The sequence below is a fragment of the Colossoma macropomum genome, unplaced genomic scaffold, assembly GCF_904425465.1.
Source record: "Colossoma macropomum unplaced genomic scaffold, Colossoma_macropomum, whole genome shotgun sequence".
Lineage (NCBI taxonomy): Eukaryota > Metazoa > Chordata > Actinopteri > Characiformes > Serrasalmidae > Colossoma > Colossoma macropomum.
The window spans coordinates 25,612,279-25,633,652 of NW_023494807.1; the positions used below are offsets into that span (position 1 = coordinate 25,612,279).

At 38.1% G+C, this 21,374-nt stretch overlaps 1 protein-coding gene across 1 annotated transcript in view; it reads left to right on the forward strand.

Annotated features, from left to right (window-relative positions):
* Positions 1-21,374, forward strand: part of LOC118796783 (ephrin type-B receptor 1) — a 388,416-nt gene that overhangs the window by 297,224 nt on the left and 69,818 nt on the right. Inside the window, exons 9-10 of the mRNA XM_036555886.1 lie at positions 13,746-13,854; positions 14,711-14,775. Of these exons, the coding sequence (XP_036411779.1) occupies positions 13,746-13,854; positions 14,711-14,775 (174 nt within the window). The remainder of the gene's footprint in view (positions 1-13,745; positions 13,855-14,710; positions 14,776-21,374) is intronic.

Below are 21,374 nucleotides of genomic sequence, written 5' to 3' on the forward strand. Positions count from 1 at the left end.
GCTTCTCATTCTCCAGCTTCTTGTTTGAATTTTTCCGTTCCACTTTAAATTCTGACTGAGGCGCCAAATGTAAATGCAGCACCATTTAAGGTGGAACGGGAAAATTAGAAAGAGAAGCAACTTCATCTTCGCAACTGTTGTGTTTGACAGTCTCTCATTGCAGATTTAACTTGCCAGGAATCAACTGCAGTACTTATGAATGTGAATAACGCATCGTTGCTATGTGACCTGCAGCCAATTCTCAGTCATTGGACATCACAGTCCTCTGAATCGTAATCGAATCGAATCGTGAGGTGCCTAAAGATTCCCACCCCTAATATATATACAAATATAAACAGGACTACAGAGACAGTGTGTGTTCACAAGCTGTGCTGTGTTTCATTCCATATATATCAGTGTTCATTGTATATATATCAATGTTCATTCCATATATATCAAAGTTCATTAAATATTTCCTGTTTGGCTTGCCATAATATATATATATATATACACACACATACACAAACACAAACACATACACACACACACACACACACACACACACACACATATATAGGCTTTGTTCCGACAGCAGCAATATATATATATATATATATATATATATATGAAATGCTTTCACAATACAAATGTAATTTTGTCAGTGATGAGACAGAGAGAGATAGAGAGACAAAGACAGAGACATAGAGAGAGACACAAAGACCGAAAGAAAGAAAGAGAGAAAAGGAGAGACAGTGTGATATGAGAGAGAGAGAGATACAAAGAGAGACAAAGAAAGTATGTGAGAAGTAGGGGAAGGGGGCAAGTACACCGAAATGAAAAACCAGTCAGTGCATGAGACGGACGTGAAGCCCAACAAAGCAACCTAACGTGTGCGTGTGCAGTGTGCAGTGTGCCTCCTGGTTGATGATTAATCACATCAGTCTGTAATTGCTGGTAAGCATTCTGGGAAAGCTCTGCTGCCACACACAGCCTTCATGAAAAACCAATTAGCTGAACATTTTGGATGGAGAACAATCGGTGCGTGGACACACATACAAACATAAGCAAGCGTGCACACACACACAGATTCAAGTGTATGCGACAAGCAGCAAGGCAAACAGATGGGGTGATTATGTCTAAATGTGGACTATAAGACCACCCTCACTTACAAAGACATCTATATGTATGTCTGTGTACACAAAGATAGACTGAAGCTCAGCTTAGCCCAATATAAACATTACACACACACACACACACACACACACACACACACACACACACACACACACACACACACTGAAAAACCCTTAAACCCTAGACAAGCAACCCCCCTCACACAGTTATGTATTACTATACTTGTGAGGCCTTACACAGACTCCACTGAAGCAAATGAACTTTATCACTGCCTCTAACCCCACCTGTATCCACTTGGAGGAAAAGAAACATGTAAAACAGTTTCCATAAAGTAAGTGCATGCAAATATCCTGTGGATGAACAAAAAGGATTCATTTGACTCATGGGAAACATGTGCTAGCCTTTCCTAGTGCTGGCCATTTTGGAGAACTAGCTAGTGGGTGTAATTGGACTTGACCAAAACTGGGGAGAAAAGTGCCCTCCCTTCCAAAAAAACAAACAAAAAAACCAAACAAAAAAAATAAACAAACAAAAACAACATGGATTAACTAGCCATCTAGATGATGCTACAACGTATAATGAACTAAACACAGCACAGCTTGTGAACACACACTGTCTCTGTAGTCCTGTTTATATATATAATTGCTGATATATTAAGTTAAAAGACAAAAGATATATGTGTGTGTGTACACAGACATACACATTCACACTTTTTAACATCTCTAGTCCACCTGACTGCATGTCTTTGGACTGTGGGAGGAAACACATGCAGACACAGGGAGAACATGCAAACTCCACACAGAAAGAAGCTTGTGTCACTGTGTCAATTAATAAAATAAATAAAAATTCATTTGAGATATGTATGCATCATATAACTAGACAGAAAAAAGTTTCTCAAATATATCTCTGTAATTTCTCTGTCTGTCTGTCTGTCTGTCTGTGTCTCTCTCTCTCTCTCTCTCTCTCTCGCTCTCTCTCGCTCTCTCTCTTTCTCTCTCTTGTGGTGGTTTGATTAATGATGGTGTACTCTGGTATCTCCTGCCTGTTCAGGCTGCCAGTGCCAGAGAAACACACACAAACGTGGTGCCAGCGACACTGACTAACACACACACACACACATCAGATGGAGGAGGCTGAGCTCTGCAGGTCAGAAACATCCCACAGTCTGCAAATCCAAGGAAGCCAAACATACACACACACACACACACACACACACACAAGAGGAGAGGTGTTCATCAACACTCCGCTCACAGCAGGTGTTAAATATAGCTGTGACTGTTTTAGTAATCTGGGACGCAAACACACTGGGCGAATAAGCAGGCCCTGATTCTGCCCAGCCTGTCGTCCACTGCTGATCACTCCATGCTGCAGACTAAAGGCCACTGCACATGAGACACGTTGCATAGCATCACGTAGCAGACACACCTCAAAGCGCTGCTATACTGGATAGAATGTGTTATGGTAAGCATGCCAGTACACCTCAAGTTCAAGATCATTTTTGCACTGTACTCATAAATGTAAAGAAATAAAACTCAACATAGTTTATTTAAAAGACTGACTGCCTTTCTCTGTGTGTCTACTGTGGCTTTTTGTGCTCTTGATATGGCTTTAATTTAATACAGTAAACTATAGTAAACTAAATGCTGAGCAGTGCGCTGTGAGAACTTGAACAGTGCTTGGAACCACACCTTATTATTCTTATTATGGTCAATTATTGTCATTAATGTTATTAATGAAAGTTATTATTAGCATCCGCAACACAAATATAACCATTTTATTTACTATACAAAACCTCCAGTGAACTCATACATGTGTTCTGAGTTTTATATGTAAAGTGATCATGTTATAATAATAGTAAATCTAAAAAAATATTGGTATTATTGGTACTATTTCAGACTCCTTGGATATTTATCTAGAGTGGTGCGTTTCAAGACAAACAACTCTGAATGTCTTTGTTTACATCTTCATATTAGAATTATGCAGAAATGTTGAAAAATTGGTTTTATTACACACTCTATAACCTAAGAATAGCTCAACCTGTTTGCATTAACCTTTTCAACTCCTTGGAACCACCGGTCATATTCTTCATAACTTTCATATTTCATAAGCTACATTCAAAAGGTGGGTGTCATATGAGAGCTGTAACTGTCTTCTTTCCAGTCAAATAGATGGGTAATGAAATTTTAAACCCTTAGAATAAAGAATTTTTTAATCTACTGAAAGTTGATCCATTTTCCACAAATCTGGGCTATAAACTATAAACAGATGGCGTCTCTTCAGTAATATACTCTGTAAAAAATATTTTTATTGAATTATACAGAGCGTCTAAGACTTTTGGCTTTTGGCAGTAAATTGTCAGCATATAGCAATATGTGTATGATCATAAAACATTTTCTGTTCGTCTGAGGGGAGCTTTTACAAAAAAATAAATACGTAAATAAAATAAAAATTTAGTTATTTCATGCAGTTACTGAATAATTTGCCCTACGATTTGGTCATGTAAATTCAGATGGACAAACCAAAATACACCCTGGTCAGTAGGAGGTTTTTAAAGTCCCTGTAGTTACTGAATAATAAGCCTTGGATTTTAAGTAGTTAAAGCACCAACAGATACGTTCAAAAAGGACCCAAAATGGAGACGGTGCTATATTTTAAGCTTTTAATATATCGGCTGATTCTGCCTTTTAATGTACTCCTCTCTGGTAATATGTGATTTCCAAATGAACTGTGATGTTTCTTTTAAAACAAAATATTAGTTTATGGTTGAATGACATGTTGATTTTTTTTGTTGATGTGAATATAACACGTCTTCTACAGAGAACACACTTCTGCACATTTGTTTAAACATTGTTTATTTACTGAATTTAGCACATTGTGGGGAGAAAAGCATAAAATGTGGTAAAGTTATGGCATCTTTTACATTTAAGTGCTTTCTTCCCCCAATATGTTTAACTCTGCAGATGGATAGAAATTGTGCACTAAAAGTGTCATATTGAAGTTTGCTCCCCGTAGAGGATGTGTTAACTTATTTTCACTCAGAAAATGAACAAATTACATAATTTGACAGGAGTATTCAAACTTTTGCATATGACAGATGAAACACATCAATAATATGCTCTTAGCAACCTGCATTCTGTTCTGAATGTGTGCACACTCACTCAGTATCTATCACTGTGTATACAAACATATAAAGGAGCTTCTTTTATACAGTGATAGAAAACATGGTAACACACAATGCTCCAGCTGACCATTTGCGAAATAATGGTGGACACACCCCTCAATCACAAATATTTCTAAGCGATACTTCATCCGTCAAGTGAAGGAAAAACTCCTCAGAGCAAAGCTGCAGTGAGAACGCTGCTGCGGTGGCAGTAAATTAGTCAGAATCGTTTTATTTCTTCTCTGAAAATTTGTATTAAACTATGTGGAAGACCAGACTCACAGCTCAATGTCAAAACTTTGTTAAGGTTAAAAAACATTATGTGGAACGGTAAATAATAATGCATTCATGTGCACATTCTTGTGTAGCATTTCATTCATTTTAGCATTTGTTAAAAGACCTCATATAAAAGACGATGTCCTTCTCAGCATCTAGCATTGCAACAGATAGCTCCCGCGCTTTAACATTAGCTCATCTAGTTGTAAACTGAAAGATGCAGTTTTAGTGGTTCAAACCACGTCCTTATTAGATATGAGAACCTTTCCACATTAACGTTCAGTGACTAAAACATTTCTGTTTGATTTTGCGATTTTAGTTTTTTTTTAGCACGAGTGCTACCCTGGTGGCCTGAGCTGAATGTTTGATGGACATAACAGTAACTAAGGGAGGTGGGAGTCAGTTCCTCATGCTGATCCAGCCAATGTGGACATGCGCGTGCACCAACTTCTCTAATGGCAGATTTTAATGAGTAACCGAAACAAAGACAAAGTCTCTTATTGTATCACTGGTGATGTGTTAGGTAAGACAGAGTTAATGCAGAGTCTCTGCTGTAAACCTCCCTTGAGGGTGAAGAAGCGGATGTGTCTGTGTTTCTCCTGCTGTGTAGGCCTGGTTTGCTCTTATAGATCATCATTTGAACCAAAGGTCAGGTAGGATTGACAGGCGCTGAAGGACTGTTGATGACTGTTTCCTTTCAGCAGAAGCAGAGGGCAGGAGAGAAAGTGTATGTGTATGACGTTATAGACAGCAACATCTCGAGGTTTGAGGGCAGCAGTATTGTCAGATGGTGTGATTCACATTCGTATGTGAATCCCCATAAAACCCCCACACAAACCACTCTCTCTATGGGACGTAATGCTGCGATGAATAGTCTTGTTTACCACCTACAAAGTCGTAGTTATGACGTGTTTTCGTTCAGGAGTTTTGTGGTTGGAAACATGGTGATATCAGGAAGTTCTTGTGGCTTTTCACATTTAAGAAGAGGATACATATTGGTGAAGCTTCATCAGTGTTCACCTTCAGCTGTCTGTTACAGCATGAGGTATTTGTCCAGACCAGAACAGGACCCAACCTCATGTCAGATACCATTTACCACCTACGTGTCTATATTTGGCATCTTGGGTGATGACGAGTCAGTTTGGGTCAAATTTGGACTGAATTTTGTTGGACTCAGTTGGATCAGTTGTGGCCTGAAAATTTGATGATGTGGTTCAAGTAAGTGTCCGTTTTGGCCTGTGACCAGTTTGGATCAATTCTGGACAGAATTTTGCTGGACTTGGGTCAGTTTTGGCCTGACAGTTTGATGTTGTCATTTGGGTGAGTTTTGGGCAGAATTTGGTTGAACTTGGATCAGTTTTGGCCTGTGAGCTGGCTCAGGTTAGTTTTGGACAGATGTTTGTTGGACTCTGGTTAGTTTTGGCCTGAAAACTTGATGTGATTTGGGTTAATTTTGGACAGAATTTTGTTGAACTCAGGTCAGTTTTTGGCCTGTGAGCTGGTTTGGGTCAGTTTTGGACAGAATTTTGTTGGACTGAAATTTTTGTTTTGGCCTGAAAACTTGTTGATGTGGTTCAGGTAAGGGTCGGAGCAAATTTTATCAGTCTCGGGTCAGGTTCAGACTTAAAATATGATGTGTTTTGGGTCGATCCGATCTCTGACTGAAAGTTCTCGGGTCGTATTTGTATTTCGGGCCCAATTAAAGATCTATTGTATTGCTGTTTGACTGTTTATTTGTGAAGCACCTACGGCTGTAATTAGTGTAGTAGAGCGCGTCACACGCTGAAACAATGGGTGATGGTTGAAATGTATTAGATGATGGCGTTGATAGTGAAGTAAGGAGTTAATGATGAAGAAAGTGAAGGTGATGATAATGAAGACAATGGCGTCCCAGGGTGTGTGTGTGTGTGTGTGTGTGTGTGTGAGTCTATTATAATTAGCAGATGGGTGCAGTGAGATCCAGCTGATGGTTCATTCCTCTGGCACTTTGCCACCACACGACATTCGTTAAGACAATTAGCACCAGGCACAGGGGGAAAAGGTCAATCACACACACGCACGCACACCCACACACACACACACTTTGAGCTCACATTGATTGTCTTTCTCTCATTGCATGTCATCTTTTCCCTCAGACAGTCTCTCTCTCTCCTCTCTCTACATGTCTGAAATGCAGGTGCAATGATATGGAAATCATTTCATTAAATAATGAGGTGTGTGTGTGTGTGCGCGCGTGTGTGTGGGTGTGGGTGTGTGTGTGGGTGTGTGTGTGTGTGTGAGTGAGAGAGAGAGAGAGAGAGAGGGGGGAGAGAGAGAGAGCGCTGCATTAAAACAGAACTGTCACTCATACGTGAGAAAGCTGATTTCTGAACTTTCGACTAAACTTTTCTGTTCCTCAATGTTCTGGTCCTAAAATCTGATTGGCTGAGCTGCGTTCAACGCCATTGTAAAATACTCGATATACTTACACCTATGACACCTATCTCACAACAACTGAGCTCTGTATTACTGCACCACCTCATGAAAAATCCTTGTGCTGTTAAAGGAATAATCTTTGACTGTAATGCTTCTCACAGTGATCACCGAGTGTACTGATGAAGTAAGAACCTGTTTCTGTTTAAACTGAGTGGCTGACAGCTTGTTTTCTCAACTAGAACTAGGCTGATGAGTTAGCTACCTGGGCAAAAGATATCAAACATGCTAAACAACTCCATCATTAATATTATAGATTTGAATTAAAGTACTTACGATATGTTTCACTGTACAATGACAATGTAAAAGTCTAAAGAATGACACTTGAATGTCTTACATGAAGGTTCTTGCACTAAATGGTGCTATATGTTCATTATTATATGACAAAAGTTGAAAAGTTAATGAAATGTCCACAGTATACAGTAATGGATGACAATGTTCTTGTCCTTTAGTAATCCATGGTTGCTTGGCAATGATACTGTACTCTAAAGGAACTACATTTCTTGGCAGTTTTATTTATTTATCATATTTTATGTTGGCCGCCATTTTATAAAAACAATAAGCAACTTCAGGCTGTGTGTTACTGGGATTGTATCACAGGGAAGGGAGTTTTAGGTGCTCTGCTTTTCGTCATGCCTAAGAATACCCTTCCCTGTAATAAAATCACAGTAATGTACGGCCTCATGTGGTTTATATACACTTACCAGGGGCCAGGATCTAAAGACATTGGGAGCTTGGTCCAGACCTGTTCTGTAGGGGGATCTTTTTGTGTGGAGGAGATTTTATTCATTTATTTATATAGATTTGTTTCTTTTTTAAAAACCATTTTCCAGCAATTTGAAACAGAAAGCAGTGATACTTTATTTTGAGTGGTCCTTTTTAAATGAAACAAACAATCAACAGACTCTTAATAACATGTCAAAAACATATGAGGGTTAGGATTAGGTTTTGGGTTGAGGTTAAAGTTAGGGCCAGGGTTGGGGTTGGGTTTTGGGTAAGGTTGGGTAAGTAACATTAATTTATCAACAGCACATCTGCAAGATATTTACCTCAATGGATTCAGATGCTTCACTACTGCTACTTCAATGTTTTTCATGTGTGACTTATAATGTTAAGAAATATTTAATAAAAATCATCTTCAAAGGACAACTCAAAATAAAGTGTTACGAGAAAAACAAAGACCCTAGACCTTTGTGCAGCAATGCACCTCACATCAAAGCACAACCTTCAAATGAAACAGGGACAATGCGAATCACTGTTTTCTTAAAGTCTACATATTCAATAATTAAACTATACCTAACAATGAACATTCCTTTAGGCCACGTATTCAGTACACTGCTAAACGATTCATGCCATTCACTATCAGCAAAAAAGCAGATACACTCACACAAACACACACAGTCCAACTACTGTCCATATGTTTAAACAACACAGAATCAAATAAGTAGAAGTAATAGTTTCCTAAAAAGTGTACTCACTTCTCTCTCCCCCTCTCTCTGTCCATCTCTGATAATAAAAAAAAAGAGTTACATTACAGTCATAATAAATCTAACCAGAGTTTAGTTTGTCTTTGAATTTGTCTTTGAGAATGTATTTCAGGAATGTTACCTGAGGTTAAATCATCTTCAACCAAGCCGTATACTGTTAGAAGAGCACCAAGCACCAGGTTTGTTTCACAGGGAAGATGGCTAACGTTATATTACTAATTATACATTTAGCCAGTTAGCTTTTATCCTTAGTTAACAGTTACTTTAAGTGAGGTAAATATTTAATGAGATGTAAGCAGACAAGCATGAATGACTCTTTTTCTCTTTAGCCACAACTGGCTTGGATAATGTTATACTGTTCACTAACTAGCAAGTAAATGTTTTAGCCAAGTTGCCTAGCTTTAGTTGTGTGTAGTAGTAGGCAGCTAACGCCAGTCAGATTAACATTAGTAGTACCACCGAGGCTGAAATAATGAGGAATATCTATGATTAAGCTTAATTTAGGTTATACTTAACATTTGCATATTTTTCCAAATTAATTCCTAGCTAGCTGGCCAACTTTGCTAAATATTTTTCCACTAAACAGTCCTGGATTGGCCCTGCTTTGCCCTTCACTAACCTGAAATAAGTAAAATCAGAGACTCTTCTTCTACAACCTCTGCCTCCTTTTGAATTTTAAATACCCCCCCAAGAAAAAAAAGCATGCATGTCCATATCTAGTGTAACATCTCTATTCACTGCCTTTGTGCTTAGTGGGGTCTCAGTGCTTTATAGAACCATTGTTAGATGTGAAGTACCTCTTGGAACTACCTTGTAATTTCCTCAATCACTCGCATACTCACTCACTCATGTTTAGCAGGCTAAACATTCTCCATAAGGGGGCGCCATTAGCAGTCAAATAGCTTTTGATATTCAATAAGAGCAGTGCTTTGCATCAGTGACCTTTTTTTAAAGGCTTTTTTAGAGAACCATGAACAATAGCTTTTACAGAAGATCCATGCAACCATAAAGAACCATTTATGCGTTCACATGGTTCTTTGAGTTGTCACAGTTCTATAAATAGCCACCATCTTTACTAAAGAACCCTTGAAGAGTTACTTTTCTTTTAGTGCACTAAAACAAACACATCCTTATTTTAAGCTCTGCCACATCAACACAATTGTATGCTGTGTGGATTCTTTTCATTTTAGTTCGTTAGTGTCAGTGAGTAAGTGAGCATGTGTTGCATGTGTTTTGCTCAAGAATGAAGTGTTGTCATGGAAGACAAAATTCCTTCATTCAGGTAGACATAATGTCTGGAATTTCTTTAGAAGTTGTTATGTGTTCAAACTTGACAAATGCAGATCTCAGAACCTATTCTGCTTCATGAAAGGAAGCGCTCTTGTGTTTGTGTGTGGTGAGTGAGCGAGTGTGTATGGCGATCTTTCAGTTGGAGCTAGACCTTCAGTTCAGGCTGTAAATGTCAAAAGCAAAAACGCCTCTACAAAAATGTTGATTTTTGCTAGCACACCTATGGAATTTCCAGTACACAAGAACATTTTTGGCCACTCTAGATTAAACACGACTCACACTTGTGCCTCTGACCATCAGACACTACTGGAATTTGTACAATCATTTTACAGTCATTCGTGCTTCAGGACATGCTGGTCCACAGCTTGTTTCAAATACAAGGCCCTGACTGTGGCATTGTTTGATGCAGGTGACTGAGGCAGATGGCTCCTTTTTGGCCCCAGGTGTCAAACACAAGGCTCACTGGACCAAGTCAGGCCCATGACACAGTCTTATTCGGCCCGCAACATTATTATAATTTTCTGTTGTTATTAGCCTGTTTCACGCTGAGATGCACTACAGTCCCCAGCATGCACTGCAGCATAGTGTGCATTCCGACCCCCTTCCCACAACAACTATCTCTGGCCAGCGGTTGCACAAAAAGAAAAGACGTCTAGTTCAAGCAAATGAGAAGTTTTAAAAAACTACCTAAAACAATTAATTTTTATTTAGAATTATTTTTTATGAAGTATTTAATGCCTATTTTGCTGTTGCAGTTTTGGCATATTTTGAATAAATAATGGCCCCTTCGGTTCATGGCAAAAAGTAAAAATGAAAAACACAGCTGGCCCACGGATTTGCTAATCTTTTAATGTGGCCCTTTTAGTGGTTGAGTTCGACACCCCTGCTTTAGGCAGTACAAGAGGAAACTTGTACTGAGAAACTGAGTCCGGCCATTCCTTTATATCCGCTACCTTGAAAACAAGGTGGACTGTTTCAGATGCAACAGACTAGACAAAGAAGTTGATCATTTGAAACATGACTGAAACTCTGACTACTACTAAACTTTATTTCTGCTTGTAAAGTCGAGAAGGGGTCTCAACTCCGAAGTCAGCATTGGACATCATATCAGCATGGCTGCTAACAGAACTACACATGTAATAAAGTATCACTTCTCTAATTTTAAGTGAGATTATAGTAGTATTAGCTTTAGGTCAACCAACATATAGACACTTCACACAGTAGCGGAATCTGTAAAATCTATCTTCAAATTCACTTTTAGATAAATACATCATAAACTTTAAAGCTATCACTCATATCATTAATGTTGGCTGGCTAGCTAATAATGCTCACCTTCATGGCGGTGTCTATCTGTTTCTTCACTTTGTAGCACAAACAAGCGGAGGTAGAAAATGATGTAATTCCGAGCTCCAAGTTCCCATTTCCAAGTTAAGTCAAATGGAGCATTAATGTAACATGTAAATGCCTTTAGTCCAGCTCCTGAAGTCCTAAGCAACGGGAGAAAAACAATAACAAAAGAAATATTTTTCAGTTGGGATTTCAAGATTTTAACCCATTTATTTCCATTCAAAACTTAACACTGTAACAGGAGTATTACTGCAATACTTGCACAGTTCATCAAGAACTCAATCACGATGATTAAGTAAATATAAAGCAAAATTTAAATACATATATTTAATTTGGTGCATTTAATGCATTTAGTTGCTAAAAATCATTAGGCCTTCAGGCGTGCGTGTTCTCCAGTTTCGAGCTGCTTAAAGAAATTCGGCCTGGCTGTTTTTCTGTGTGCATGCTGTTATGTTAGGAATGAGTGAAGTGGTGACAGACAAAGACACAAACACACATATATACACTCTTACCCAGTGGCATGTTTGGTCTGTTGCTCCTCTGAAGTGGCAGTCTGAATTCAGTTGCAGTGTGTGTTCCAGTAGAGGCATGCTCCAGCACAAAGCCTTTCACTCAGTTCTGTCTAAACCCACCGTCTCCTCTGCCCTTCATGATTCCTCCCTTTTTGTGTCTTCCTTTCATTCGGACTGTCTCTCAACACCTTATATCAGTGTATTCTGTAGATACAATCTTCTCTGAAAGACTCCACATAAGCTCTCTCGTTTCTGATTGGTCCTTTGCTCTCCTGCGTGGCACATTCATATATACAATACTGTGTTCACTTAAAGCTTTCATCTGTGAGAGAGAGGAAAAAAATCAAGCTTCAGATCTGAAAACATCCACATTAAAGAAATCCAATAAATTACTGGCCATTTTGACTGATAAATAAATGAAGGGTAGTCTCTGAATTTTCCACAGTACTGTACACTCAATTTCAATTGTGCATGACCAATAGATGGATTACAATGTCTCATTGTCCACCTATATAGGCTAGGCAAGGCAAGGCAAATTCATTTATACAGCACCTTTCATACCCTGTGATCATTCAAAGTGCTTTACACATCAGAAAACACAAAGATAATTAAAATTAAAATGTAATATTACCTATACTGGACCTATAAAGTCAGATAGATAGACAGACAGATTTGTTTTAGCCTTTTGGGGAGCACATCTGTTAACCATGTTACCATTTTGGCATTAACTGTGTTAGCATTTTGATTTGAACCTTTGTTCACCATATTAGCCTTTTGGAGTGAACTAACCTCATTAACTGTGCTAGCATTTTAGAGTAAACTACCCCCATTAACCATGTTAAACTTACCTCATTAACCATGTTAGCATTCTGGAGTAAACTACCCTCAGTAACCATGTTAGCATTTTGGAGTGAAGTACCCCCATTAACCATATTAAACTTACCTCATTAACCATGTTAAACTTACCTCATTAACCATGTTAGCAGTTTGGAGTAAACTACCCTCATTAACCATGTTGAACTTACCTCATTAACCATGTTAGCATTCTGGAGTAAACTACCCTCAGTAACCATGTTAGCATTTTGGAGTGAAGTACCCCCATTAACCATGTTAAACTTACCTCATTAACCATGTTAGCATTTTGGAGTGAACTACCCTCATTAACCATGTTAGCATTTTGGAGTGAACTACCCTCATTAACCATGTTAGCATTTTGGAGTGAACACCCTCAATAACCATGTTAGCATTTTGGAGTGAACTACCCTCATTAACCATGTTAGCATTTTGGAGTGAACACCCGCAGTAACCATGTTAGCATTTTGGAGTGAACTACCCCCATTAACCATGTTAGCATTTTGGAGTGAACACCCTCAATAACCATGTTAGCATTTTGGAGTGAACACCCTCAATAACCATGTTAGCATTTTGGAGTGAACACCCTCAATAACCATGTTAGCATTTTGGAGTGAACTACCCTCATTAACCATGTTAGCATTTTGGAGTGAACACCCGCAGTAACCATGTTAGCATTTTGGAGTGAACTACCCCCATTAACCATGTTAGCATTTTGGAGTGAACACCCTCAATAACCATGTTAGCATTTTGGAGTGAACACCCTCAATAACCATGTTAACATTTTGGAGTGAACCTACCTCATTAACTGTTAAAGCATTTTGGTGTAAACCATTCATATTAACCTTTTAGCATTTTGGAGTAAACTAGCCTTTTTGAAATATGGTCACACTATGTTGATGTGTTTGAAGGATGTAGCTCCCTGTTTTTTTACCCTACCTGTCTTTATCTTTTTAATCTGCTCGAGTTCTTTGCTCTCTCTCTCATGTCCTCTCTCTGTCTTCTCTTAAATGAACGTGTGTTTCTCTTGCTCATGTTTTAAGTGCCTCTGTGTTGATTGGTTTCAGCTGTGCACTTTGTAGCTCGAGTTTTTTGGTGGGTCAAGGGACCCAAACAAAGCACTGACAAATTATTGTGGCTTTTGTGTTTAGAACATGAGCTTTTAACATGCATCTCTTCTGCCAGTCTCACCCGATTTCTCTTCTGCTCTCTCCCTCTCTGTCTCTATTTTTGCAGAAGACTACAAGTCTGAGTTAAGGGAGCAGTTGCCACTGATTGCCGGTTCAGCAGCAGCTGCTGTGGTCTTCATCGTGTCTCTAGTGGCCATTTCTATAGTCTGCAGCAGGTAAGAAAACCATCGTCATTATATCATCATCATCATCATAATTATCTATGAAGGTCCATGTGCATCCGTAGACCAAGATCAGAGCCTTGGTCATAAAATGTAAATACATCTTTTCACTTCTACAAGCTAACATTGCTAAAAAAATAAAAACTAGCCTAATAATATCCACTATGATAACTGCTAGCTTTCATTATTTGAAGGCCATGTTAGCTTTTTTGAACAGACTATTTGGGTAAACTCCAAGCTGAGAGGTGTTATTTTATTCAATATTAGCTTTCAGATTAAAACAACAGTGAATAAACACACTGTGACACACTGTATATCATTGCACGTTCAATGAAATTTCACAGTATTTAACACGTTTCACAGTAAACTTGTATTTATCAGTTTATTGTGAAATCATCTGATCTTAAAGTATTTTCTGTGATAATACAGCAAATACTGTTTAAAATGCATACTTGAGATATTCTGTGCATGAACAACACGAAGCATGGTGAATAAATATCTTTTATTTTTTTGACATTTTCTAGAGCAATCCATATGTAAATGTACAGTTAATTACTGGCTACTGTTTATAACTGCATTACTTTTTATTGCTGTTATGTAAAAATACAGGAAATTATTGTGTTTTAGTAACAGATTATTACTGTAAGTGTACATCAGAATAACAGCTACATCACAGTAATCTTGAAAATGTTTACATATTCCTTCAAACTCTTATTTCAAGAAAGCAACAGCATTTTAGTGCTCAATCTCTGTTAATTTAATGATTTTTTTTTACTTTTGAATGGTGGTTTATATGTATTTTCTCTCTCTCTCTCTCTCTCTCTCTCTCTCTCTCTCTCTCCTCTCGCAGGAAGCGTGCCTACACTAAGGAGGCGGTGTACAGTGACAAGCTCCAGCACTACAGTACAGGCACAGGTGAGGGTTATTCCACTTCTCCATCACAGCACACAAAAGAAACCCTTCATCCATCCATCCCTCAATCCCTTCCATCCCCGTCCTCATGACAGTGATGGACAGTTTTCAGTTATAATCATCTCCCCGCGTGAGCCTCGGGAGCCGACCAGTCAGTAAAAGCCGCAAAGCTCTGTCTGAAGGGAACGAGGGAGAATGTAGATAGCGGTGAAAAGGAGAGAGCGAGCAAGTGAATGAGCAGGAGAGATTTGAAGCGTGGTAGGAGAGCCAGGAGGGACGTATCGAAGCGGAGGAGAGGAGCGAGGGATCATTCCAGAGCAGTGCATTTTGTAGAATCTGACAGTGAAAGTCTTTTCACTTCTGCTGCCCTCAAACAGTGAAAAAAGGCTCTGACTCATTAGAGTCCATAGAAGATCTCTCTCTCTCTCTCTCTCTCTCTCTCTCTCTCTCTCTCTCTCTCTCTCTCTCTCTCTCTCTCTCTCTCTCATACAAAGTTTGGTCAAAGGCAACCCTTGAGAAACTTTATATAATGAATGTGGTGGAGGAGGAAAAAATATAATATTTTTTTATCTGATTTGACAAACAACCCTGCATATCAAACGAGCAATTTAGGGAGAATAAATTACTCTGCTTTTATGTCTTCAAAAAGACATATGAAGTTATATGAAGCATTTGAAATTAAGTATGATATTAAGAGTCTTTAGAATAACAAGAAATATTTTCTAACTTTGAATATGATGAAGCACTATTAGTAACTGGAATGTCAACATCCTGAGCTCTGCATAATTAACTCTGTGAATTGTGAAGTCACTGTTAGCCTAGCGCTCGCTATTCCCACGGCTGCTTTAATAGCCATTTCATTTACTTGACTTTTGAGCAATGTTGCTTTTTATATTATTTTTTACTCATGTTGTTTTTCTTCCTTGTTCTTTTTTACACAGATAAACCCACAATTTTACCCACTTTTTAAAACACTTAACTCACCGTTCTCTCTACACACACAGGCCTTTCACCTTTTACACATTACTGTGTTTACTTCACTTTTACCTGTTTCCCTACCTGTGTTACATTTTACTCACATTTGCTTTTTTCCATTTTTTTCCCCCCATGTTAGTTTTTATTCACACTCCTTTTTCCCAGGTTAGCTTTTATTCACATTCCTTTTACCCATTTAGCTTTTATCCACATTCCCGTTTTACCCATGTTAGCTTTTATCCACATTCCCTTTTTACCCATGTTAGCTTTTATCCACATTCCCTTTTTACCGATGTTAGCTTTTATCCACATTCCCTTTTTACCGATGTTAGCTTTTATCCACATTCCCTTTTTACCCAGGTTAGCTTTTATCCACATTCCCTTTTTACCTGTTAGCTTTTATCCACATTCCCTTTTTACCCATGTTAGCTTTTATCCACGTTCCCTTTTTACCCAGGTTAGCTTTTATCCACATTCCCTTTTTACCTGTTAGCTTTTATCCACGTTCCCTTTTTCCCATGTTAGCTTTTATCCACGTTCCCTTTTTCCCATGTTAGCTTTTATCCACATTCCCTTTTTACCTGTTAGCTTTTATCCACATTCCCTTTTTACCTGTTAGCTTTTATCCACATTCCCTTTTTCCCATGTTAGCTTTTATCCACGTTCCCTTTTTACCCAGGTTAGCTTTTATCCACATTCCCTTTTTACCTGTTAGCTTTTATCCACATTCCCTTTTTACCCATGTTAGCTTTTATCCACATTCCCTTTTTACCCATGTTAGCTTTTATTCACATTCCTTTTTACCCATGTTAGCTTTTATCCACATTCCCTTTTTCCCATGTTAGCTTTTATCCACATTCCCTTTTTACCTGTTAGCTTTTATCCACATTCCCTTTTTACCCATGTTAGCTTTTATCCACATTCCCTTTTTACCCATGTTAGCTTTTATCCACATTTCTTTACCCATGTTAGCTTTTATCCACATTCCCTTTTTCACATTTAGCTTTTATCCATATTCCTTTAACTCATGTTTGCTTTTATCCACATTCCCTTTTTACCCATGTTAGCTTTTATCCACATTCCCTTTTTACCCATGTTAGCTTTTATCCACATTTCTTTACCCATGTTAGCTTTTATCCACATTGCTTTTACCCATTTAGCTTTTATCCACATTCCTTTTTCCCAGGTTAGCTTTTATGCATATTCCTTTTACTCACGTTAGCTTTTATCTACATTCCCTTTTTACCCGTTAGCTTTTATCCACGTTCCCTTTTTACCCGTTAGCTTTTATCCACATTCCCTTTTTACTCATGTTAGCTTTTATCCACATTCCCTTTTTACCCGTGTAAGCTTTTATCCACATTTCCTTTTCCCAGGTTAGCTTTTATCCACATTCCTTTTTCACATTTAGCTTTTATGCACATTCCCTTTTTCCCATGTTAGCTTTTATCCACATTTCTTTACCCATGTTAGCTTTTATCCACATTCCTTTTTTGCATTTAGCTTTTATCCACATTCCTTTTTCACATTTTAGCTTTTATAAACATTGCTTTTACCCATGTTTTAACTTTTTTCCTCATTTTTTTAACCCATGCTCATTTTCTACTCCTTCTTTTTTTCGTATTTAAGCTTACCAGCGTGTGTTTAAGTTAAAATGCTAGTTAGAAGGTAGTCTTAGTTAAGTTAGAAAAATGACTTTTTTTCTAAAAACCTTTTGAGTAGAATATCGGTCTGTTCAAAAATAAAAACCTTTGCCTAACATTTTGTAGTAAAGTATGCTGTTATCATTTACATCGTAGAAATACATAAAAATTCTGATGTTGTGGGCACATGCAGTGTGTCCATAAGATTAATAACTACTTTTTATTTGGAAAAAAAAGTTTTCGTTCAATTAGTTGTTGAAGCAAACTTTGTGAGTCTGAAAATATTACACCCCAGCAGAACTACGCTTTAGAGGATAACTCCACATTGGCTGTTCTGAGAAGTTTCTGTAGTCTGGTTCTCTGAGCTTAGGTAGAGCTGAGCTCTACACTGACAGTCACATGCAAAAGTTTGGATGTCCCTGGTCAAGTGACATGTTTTGTTGGTTTTGTGCACAATTTCTGTTTATTTCCTGTAGCATATTGAAAAAAAAACATAAAATACAAAATGTGCTACAACTTTTGCACAGACCACATTTTTATTTTTTCCCCAAATATGTTAAAGTCAGCAAACAAACAGTAATTGTGCATTAAGATGAGCTGACATTTGTCCCCTGTAGAGGATGTGTACGTAATTTCACTTAGAAAATCAACAAAACATGTCATTTGACCAGTGGCGCCCAAACTTCTGCACTGGACTGTATGCTCTCGGATGTTTGAAAGCGATCAGGGTTTGCTTACAGTGTGTGTGTAGTGTAAATATTGTACAGACTTCGTGGGTTCCGGTGGGTTTTGGTGGCTTCCTCCAGGCTGCTGAGGGCCATGGCAGAATACGTCCGTGGTTTGACAGCTGCGGAAACATCTCGTAGTCAAACTGCTTATGTGCTGACACACTGTGTGTGCACTTTAATGGTCTCACTGAGTCCCAGATCCTCTGTGGTGGACTCAGTCACCTTCACTTTTTCTGGTTGTGAGGCACATGCACAGGGCCAAAGAGTCGCACAGAGGCATTAGAATGCACTACTTGACCCTGGTGACACCTTCCCAGATGGACACTACACACACACTCTTACTCTCTCTCACACACACACACACACACACACACACACACACACTCTCTATCACTGTTAAATGTAAATGAATGGTAATGTTCGTCAGGGCTCGTTTAAGTGCTCCAGATGTTGCTGTGTGACAGGTCTCCGCAGACAGTGTGTCAGGAGCCGGAGCATCACCTGCTCACCGCAGCTACGTGTCTGGGCGGTCCGCCAGATTCTGGGCCAAACACCATCAGTCCTCGTAGTTATTCACACTTCATTTGTTTTAACACACACAAAAAAATGGAGAATGTTTCTACGTGAATAAAATACATCAACACAATTGTTGCACTGAAAGTTAAAATTTTGTTGATGTAATATGTATGAAATATACACTGATCAGGCATAACATTATGACCACCTGCTTGTTTCTACGCTCATTGTCCATTTTATCAGGTCCACTTACTATATAGTTGCACTTTGTAGTTCTACAATTACAGACTGTAGTCCATCTGTTTCTCTGCATACTTTGTTAGCCCCCTTTTACCCTGTTCTTCAGTGGTCAGGACCCCCATGGACCCAGAGCAGGTATTTGGGTTAAAGACAGAAAGGGTTAAATTCTTGAAACGCCCAACAGAAAATTATCCAATCAATGTTTTTGTCTCTGTGACATCTAGGTAGATACAGCCAAGTGAGCTCTTCCATTGGTTAGTACTTAGCTGAACTGAAGGCCTAATGTGTCCGATTGACCACTAACATGATTAAGAACAGACACTGGAATCAGACAATCGTTTTGATTTCCAATGGATGGGAGTAATTTCAACAGGAAAAACATCACTCTGGGCCTTCTGGAAGTCCTAGATATGTAACGGACCGTGCATACAAGTGGTAGCCTGACCAGAGCGTTTCGGTCAGATGTTAGAAATGGAAAACAGCAGCAGTACTACGTCAGAGCTCTCTACTGAAAGAGTTACTATAAAATGCTACAAGATAAAAATATATATTTATAAATGTTGGAAGCTTTAAATAAAATAGGATTTTTTTATGAGCTTCAGATGTCTGCATGTAATCTAGAATGAGCAAAAGATGTTCATGTAAATCACTGTTAGCTTAGGGCTAACATACTACAAGAATCCTATAGTGGTGCTAGCAGAAATTAACATTATTGTAGAGGTGGGTTTTAAAGGAATGCAGTTTTTAAATGGCCTTTAAAGCAATCTTTGAGAGCCTCTATTGTTATTATATATATATATATATATATATATATATATAATATATATATATATATATAGAAAGTATGAATCTTATTTTGTCCACTTTTTTAGCTATATTGAAATGCTCTTCTTTTCAAATAAAAAAAACATTTTTTGAGCAAATAACACAAATGTGATAAATCATGATTGATTACACAAAATAATGCAAGTAAATTAAATAAGATTATTTTAGATTATCGTAAATCGTGCATTACAGTACTCTTTGTATCACTCAAAACGTTGTGCAAAGGAATATATGGGCTTACAAGTTCAATACACGATGCAGATCTCAACCTTCTGCTTCATAAATGTATATATAACCTCATACTTTTTTCATAACAAATTATGTAAGACACATTGTCTGGTTAAGATGAAAATGAATATTATTGGCTGGTTCATTTCAGCACTAGGATTTAAGCATTCTCTAATATTTTTTGTGCTGTAAAAGTGAATGGTTTAATATCTTCTGAAGCAAAGCATTACTGCATAGTTTAATTGGCAGCACTTTAGATGAGTGAAGATGACAAGAATTAATAACTCTCCACTCAAACAGTTGCTTGGACCCCTTAATTGCTTCATAACACCTTTCTGAATGTAGCAAATCCTTTTTTAAGTGCCTTCAAAAACAGTTATTCAGCATGCATTCACTATGGCACCTACAGAATAGCCACATCTGTCACTAGACAAAAGCTGTCAATATAAAAGCCCCCATTTTGAACCAAAATAACAGGTTTCTGTAGAGTTCTGGTCTTATTGTTAATGCTCTGGTCTTGTTCATTACGGGTAAATGGATGTTAAGAGCTTTAAAGTAAATCAATGTGCTATTGAATGCAGGTTCTTGTGTCCTGGGCTCTTAAGATAACTTAGCATTGTATTAAACATTCATAGATAACTCAGAACCCAGACGGTCAACTCAGTGGTCACAATAATGGTTTGGTCAGTAGTCTTTGGCACTTACTTGAAACACCGCTCTCACTTTCACACACGTTTGTTTTAAATTGAAGCATTTTAAGTGAGATTCATAACTGGAAAATAAATCGGCAATAATGTAACAAATAAAATACCGTCACAAGTAGCAATTCAGGGGTCCAAGCATTTATTTGAGATTATTTTTACCCTCAAGTTTTTGTTAGCAGGCCTGGTGGTTTTGTATATGTATATATTTATAAATATATTTGCTTTGGCAAATTTTAGTAACTTTCCCAGAGTGTTATGACAAGTTATTTTGTCTTTCATGAAGGACAATTTTGATGAGCGCACCATCATCCCCTACCTCAAGCTCCACCTTGACAAAGGACAGTGTTGATGAACACTGCCATTATCCCCTACTTCGAGCTTCACCTTCACAAGGGACCATGTTGATGAGTGCACCGTTGAGCTCCACCTTCACAAGTCATTGGGTTGGTTTAGGAATTTCACACTCAGTTTGATCCGACCTTAATAAGTCTGCAAAACTATCCACATTTAGCCCAAAATCTCATGGTTCTCCTCAGATGTTCTCATTACGAGATCACATCTGGCCCAGAAAGACTAGGAAGGGCATTGACATTGCGACCTGCAGTTCTATTTCCTCATGCATCCATAATCCTTATGCCCTGTCTGATATTTGAACTATAATCATGTACAGACTGGGCTTGTACCCCCTGTGTAAAATTTGTGCCTCCTTAATTCCATTTTTGTCTTTATTTTGGTTTATCACT